The 6,000-nt window shown below is 47.8% G+C and overlaps 1 protein-coding gene across 2 annotated transcripts in view; it reads left to right on the top strand.

Moving 5' to 3' along the window:
• Positions 1-860: 860 nt before the first annotated feature.
• LOC119437239 (superoxide dismutase [Cu-Zn]-like) overlaps positions 861-6,000 on the top strand; it is a 41,684-nt gene continuing 36,544 nt past the window's right edge. Inside the window, exons 1-3 of one of the 2 annotated variants that reach the window (XM_037704281.2) lie at positions 861-1,019; positions 2,912-3,054; positions 3,406-3,505. In XM_037704281.2, coding sequence (XP_037560209.1) covers positions 2,917-3,054; positions 3,406-3,505 — 238 coding nt within the window. In that variant the 5' untranslated portion in view covers positions 861-1,019; positions 2,912-2,916. Of the gene's footprint in view, positions 1,020-1,987; positions 2,105-2,911; positions 3,055-3,405; positions 3,506-6,000 lie in introns of those variants that run through there. The other variant, XM_049660377.1, reaches the window with a different exon arrangement.

The following is a 6,000-nucleotide window of genomic DNA, read 5'->3' as shown; positions in this document are numbered from 1 at the left end:
TACGATCTTATCGTACGCCCAATCGAGGGGGGGGGGGGGGGGGGAGGACGCCGAATCATACCGTATGTCTTCAACTTTTATTGCTATAGCCATCATATGGACACTCCAGGCGCATTCTTGCCGTCGGCCCCAACGATTGCGGCTCCATCTCCTGCGTTCGAGGAAGGAAAGCAGGGAGGAAATGCGCCATATTCCGTCGCGCGCATGAACTGCGCATTGCGCGGCCCCGCGCACCCTATCTTGAAAGCGATCTGCGTCGGTGCGACAGAGTCTAGGTACGACGGCGGCTTATACCTTTGTGCGGGCTCCGTTCTCGCCGTTCACTTTGCATTGAAGCGATACACGGCACGATGGTAAGGTCACTTCGCTCGCTGTTGCAGCCGTGCTTCCTCACGCCAGCGTTTTGACAGCGAGTGTCCCCGGTCATCGAGTTTGATGTGTTCACGCTGGCCTGTGCGCGCCGACACTATGCCGATTAAATCACTTTGCAAGTTCATACGGCCGATAAAACTACCATCCTTATTTCGTATAGCTTTCTACGCAATTGCTATTGCAATCGATGGTTCACCTGTCGCGCGAAACTGCAACTTTTTTGAAGGTGGCCGCGGCAAAAGAATAGCTCATAATTTTACTCTGCATAATAAACGCACCCCCCCAACGTTGCGAATATTTTTCGGGAAAGAAGTGCGTTCATTATGCGAGTAAATACGGTACTGCTCTAAACGTACGTGACGTCAATATGGTGACGTTCGAGGTTGGCCGGCTCTTAAGAGGTGCGATCGGTGCCATTTCAAATCAGTCAAATAATAATTCTTGTGTCCCAGCTGTCCACTGTAGGAGTTGTTGTAGGCTCGTCTTGTCGTCTGTTAGCATTTCTGCGCTCAGAAAGGTCACTTTGATTTTTTGGTGCGCAGAATGAACATTTCAAGCATTTCACTTCTGCGCGTGTTGAAGAACGAAGAAGCGCATCAATCCTTTACTTGATCGTGGAAGGGAGCGTCGCCTGCTAAAATTTTCAGGTGAATTGAACGCATTTGCACAAACTTTACTTCACCCTATTTGCTGATCTGTAGTGCAAAATTAGTACACTTTGCTCAAGTGAAGATATTGCAAGTTGCAAATAGTCAAATTTATTAATGTAGCAATGCAACCCCATGGACCCGGCGGCTGCGTTTTGATACCAAAGTGGCCGTAATGGGGAGAAAAAAATTAATTGATATCTTTTGAGTTGAATGTTTAGTCTTGAACTGCATTTTAACATATGTTACATAGGCAGTGGTATACACTATTGCCCCTGGGCACGTATCTTCCAAGTTTAACACCAGCTTTATACTTTAACTTTTTCCTCCAATGCGTTGAATTTAATTCTGTGGTTTTGCGCGCCAAAATCATGATTTGATTGTAAGGCAAGCAGTAATGGTGGACTCCGGAATAACATTTGACCACCAAGGGATCTTTAACATGCCCCCAAAGCATGGGACACGGGCGTTTTTGCATTTCACTCCCATCGAAATGCGGCCGCCCCTCTATTGCGTATATGGGCGTAAGCAGGAAGCCCGTTTACATCGACATATGGTGAAACCCTTCAGCGATATTGTAAGAGACGCTGAGGCGGAGCAATTGCCGGCCTTGATCGCCAGGCTAAACCCGCCTGTTGCTACAATCCACCACCACCACCACCACCACAGCCCAATTACATTGCGTATGCTACAGGAATTGCACACAGTAGTTGCACACAGTAGGAATTCTTACATGTTATTATTGAAACAATATGCCACTTTAAAGCTGCGAAGTCAGCAGGTGCCCCTTTTTTTTTCTCGTATAACCGATGTAGGGGTTTCCGGAGCAGCGCGATGTACTTGATATTTAGAAAACGTATATGGCGAGGAAGGCAGCTGTCAATAAACTTTTTAGGCGCTACTTTGATGCAAGCAGTTAAAAAGTTTGCGAGGGCATAATTTACTTTTCGATCAACGATGGACCTCTCTTTGTTCGAAGGCTTTTGGAGTGTTCGGCTTAGCATCAGCTAAATACATTTGGATTTAAGCGACTCCCTCCGATGTCTCTACTACATTCCGCCTTCCATATGATGCTAGCCCATGAGGTATGTATTTATCCCTTACATGCAGTGCTACATTTAAAAAAATTCTCGAGATGTACACCCATGAGCAAAAGTATACGGACCACAGGGTCACCGAAAAAAGTGAATTTCTTCGTAATTAACCAGCATAAACTGGAATTGATGAGTACACTGAAAATTTCACAATGCCAAGTTTGGACTGCAGTCCTCAATTTCAAGTTGCGTTCATAGGCAGAGGAAAAAATCTGCTTTTTCGCGCAACCTCTGGTCTGTGTACTGTTGTTCGCAGGTGTACGTGCCAGAACCAAGCTCTGATTATGACGCACGCCGTAGTGGGGACTCCGGGTTAACTTAGCCCAGTTGAAGTTCTTTACAAAGCACCTAAGTACACCAGCGTTGTCGCACTTCACCCACATTGAAATACGTCCGCCGCTGCCGGGAATCGAATCGGCGACCTCGTGTTTAGCAGAGCAGCGTCACAAAAGCTAAGCCACTGAGGCGGGTCAATGCTACATTTGAGTCAACTCAACCACGTCTTTTGGTTTTCGCAAGGTACTTTGGTAAGGAATTCCGAAGAGCCATCGTTTTCAGTATCTTTCAAATACCCTACAATAAAGATCTAGGAAGCTTTGAGGATTTCTGTACATCATTAAATACCCGTCAATGTGAGAAGAACGATTTACCACTAATAGATATCGCGTGCAGTATACATATCTCCCAAAACTCATCACATTAAGACACCGAAGAAAGATCTGAGAGAAATTATAAAAAATCTAAAAATATAAACTTCACGCGATCTATGTTATTAAGTATTCGCTTTGTTTCTTGCAGAAGCCATGAAGAAGGAGTCACTGCTAGTGTCGCTACTCCTAGCTACAGTAGTGGATGCAGCCCGCGAAACGAAGCAAAACTCCACAGATGCAATCTGCGTGTTTCAAGTTGGCAATGCAAGCGGCTACGTTTCCTTTCACCAGGTTAGTTTGCATGCGGTGGAATATTTCAACGTATAATAGGTAACAGAAGGAATGTTGCAGACAAAGTGAGAAAAAAATGAGATGAAATGGTGCACACTGACAAATGCCGTGCGACGTTAGCAAATGTTATCTCTTCGTCCAGTGGCTACAGCAATCCTTAAAAACATGACGGTTCATGCATACAGCTATTTTCTTAAACACGTATATGTACAGATAGACAGGCAGATAATGACTTCTGTGTATTAAATGATAACCGCTGGGCGAAGGTGACTTTAATAACAAGATTCAGTTTAGCATCCACGGGTTAATAGCTTGCCACTAAGCGCAGCTTCTCGTCTTCCGCACCCACAGGACCTCGACGGCAAGAACGTGACGGTACATGGCAACATAACCAACCTACCGCAAGGGAAGCATGGTTTTCACGTTCACGAATACGGCGACTTGTCGAAGGGTTCGTAACACAATTTCCCTTTTCCGCTGGATCAAGAGATTCACACTGACACAATACGCTCCGATCATATTGTTGAATATCCTACTGCTCTTTCAAAAATGACTCATACACTATAAATGCTGTCATTATGTTTGTCACGATATCATTTTCGTGTTGTTCTCCAGTGTGTCTACAGCTGAAGTCTTCATATATATATGCCTTTTTTGGCGTTTATTTATCCTCTCCGTCAATGCTTTATATAACAGTGATAATACAATGTCACAGTTTCGCCCTAAGGGCGAAGCAATGAATGCGATAGCAACACAGCAATGTCATACGAAGTAAGGTGAGCGGCTTTGGTAGCAATATGAATTGTAGTAAACATGAGCTGATTAAGTAAGCAGGTGTGCTGCGGCGTAAGTAGACCGACATGAAGAGAGACTCGATGACCACGAGAAGGCGCGTGTGAAACGGTGGTGTTGATGAGAAGCGCTTCCCGTGGGTAGCGCGTGCGAAGGGACACACCTGTGGCGCTGCACTGCCGATCTGGGCAGCATTGCATGTGTAGCGTGCGTTGGAAAATGTCGCTCGACTAGTACTAACTGAATGAACAAGCGTGGTGTGAGCGCGCAAAAACAAACATGAATAGATCACACTGAATGACTGCAGCCAAAGACTGTCAAAACGCAGACAGCGAGCGCATACGCAGCGCAGCGGGCGAAGGTACGTGCGGTCTATCGCTTCAACGGAAACTGAGCGGCGAATGCACGGCGCATAAAGGTCAGAGCCGTGTGGAGATAAGAGACTGTGCGGGCGAGCGAACGACGAGCGCGGTTGTTGGCAGAGTAGAAGTGCGCCCCCCCCCCCCCCCCGCGCTCCCTCTGGCGCTGGCTTCCCGCTTCCTTGCTTGCGCGTGGGTGATTGAGTGCGTTCGCTCTCCGTGATAGCGCGCGTCCCCGCACGCTTCCGCTCGGGCATACGGCGCGCGGCGAAGATTTTATCTATAGGGAACCTCACGGCGACGGCGACGACGATGGCGACGGCAGAAATCCGATTGAAGTGTCCATATAATTGCTATCGCAATAATAATAATAATAATAATAATAATAATAATAATAATAATAATGAAGTAATAATAATAATCCATTTTATTGAAGTGCCCAGGAACAACCTGGTGGTGTTGGTACTGACGCACGTGAGAAATGGTATCACATACACACACAGTTATAGATATATCATCCAACAGGAACAAAAAGCACACTTAAAATTCAAATACGGTTTACAATATATAACATACATAATATAACACAACCCAGCCCAACACAACCTAGCACAACTTAGCATTACACAACTAACTATAACGTAGAACAAGAGAAAAAGTCAGCGGCCCTCCCCTGTCGAGGAAATGGGGCTAAGCGAAACTTGTCACGTGTTTCTTCGGTGTCTCTCGGAACCAATTGCACTGACGAGTACCACGTTGCGCTCGAACCACAACCGGTCACACGCACTGCAGTTGGCTCCGCAGTTCCGGTTGAGAAACTCACGTTGAAATCTGGCCGTCGCACCGGGGAAGTTGGCGGTAGCGTTGCCGAGGCGTGCACCACCGTTGTCGGCTTCCTGGAGGGCAAGACGACGCTGACGTTTGGCCTCAGCATGGCGCTCCCGCAACTCGGGGTCGGCAGCTCTTCGCTGACGTTTGGCCTGGGCTTCGGAAGCCCTCACGCTAGAATTAGCAGGTCAACGACGAGCCCATTTCCGAGCGAGTTCACAGCACCATTGCTCAAGCGCAGCCTGCTCCTCGGGGGAACGCACCACTTGCAGCCTTCCCAGCCGGGCGCCGAGACTGATCTGAGGCGAGGGAAGCCCGGTTGAGCGCACGCCAACCTCCTTTCCTTCACTTTCCCTCCCCGCGACACACGAAACGACCCTAATTGGCCGCGAGCGTCACGTTATCCGGCGCCGGAACAGCTGAACAGCTGCTCTACTGTGGAAGCAGTCGGGTTTCTGCGTGACCACAACGCCACCGAAATGTGTGAGCCCATACAAGCTTCGCTTGAAGAACATTTACTGAGATTTCCGGAAGTCTGTTGTGTCCGCCTTTCCCTTTACATGGAACAACACGGGCACATGCACAACAAACAAAAGGAGTACGCATGACATACACAAACGATGCACCAGACAACGTACAAAAAGAACACCGTAATTTCTGAAACAGGTCATGAAATTGACTCGTGTGCGGCCCGGAAGGTGGGTACATGTCCGCGGAACGTGCCAATTTTGTGTGACTGTTCGTTGCAGGCCTACACAATACGGCCCAAGGGATTAGTTTGGGCGCCAGATGTACAGCCACCCGAATTTTAGCTATATCGCGAAAGCGTCCATCACGCATCATTTTAGCGCCCTTAAGCGGCGATAATCAGCGAGACCGGCAGAAGTACTCGCACGTGCATTAAGCCCTCTCCGGTGCAACAGTCGTCTAATGTGATCTTCCCTTCAGGACGACGTACGACCATATT

This window comes from Dermacentor silvarum, chromosome 1, assembly GCF_013339745.2.
Source record: "Dermacentor silvarum isolate Dsil-2018 chromosome 1, BIME_Dsil_1.4, whole genome shotgun sequence".
NCBI classification, from domain to species: domain Eukaryota; kingdom Metazoa; phylum Arthropoda; class Arachnida; order Ixodida; family Ixodidae; genus Dermacentor; species Dermacentor silvarum.
The sequence above is the reverse complement of the archived record's forward strand: the minus strand, read 5'-3'. Positions and strand labels throughout refer to the sequence as shown.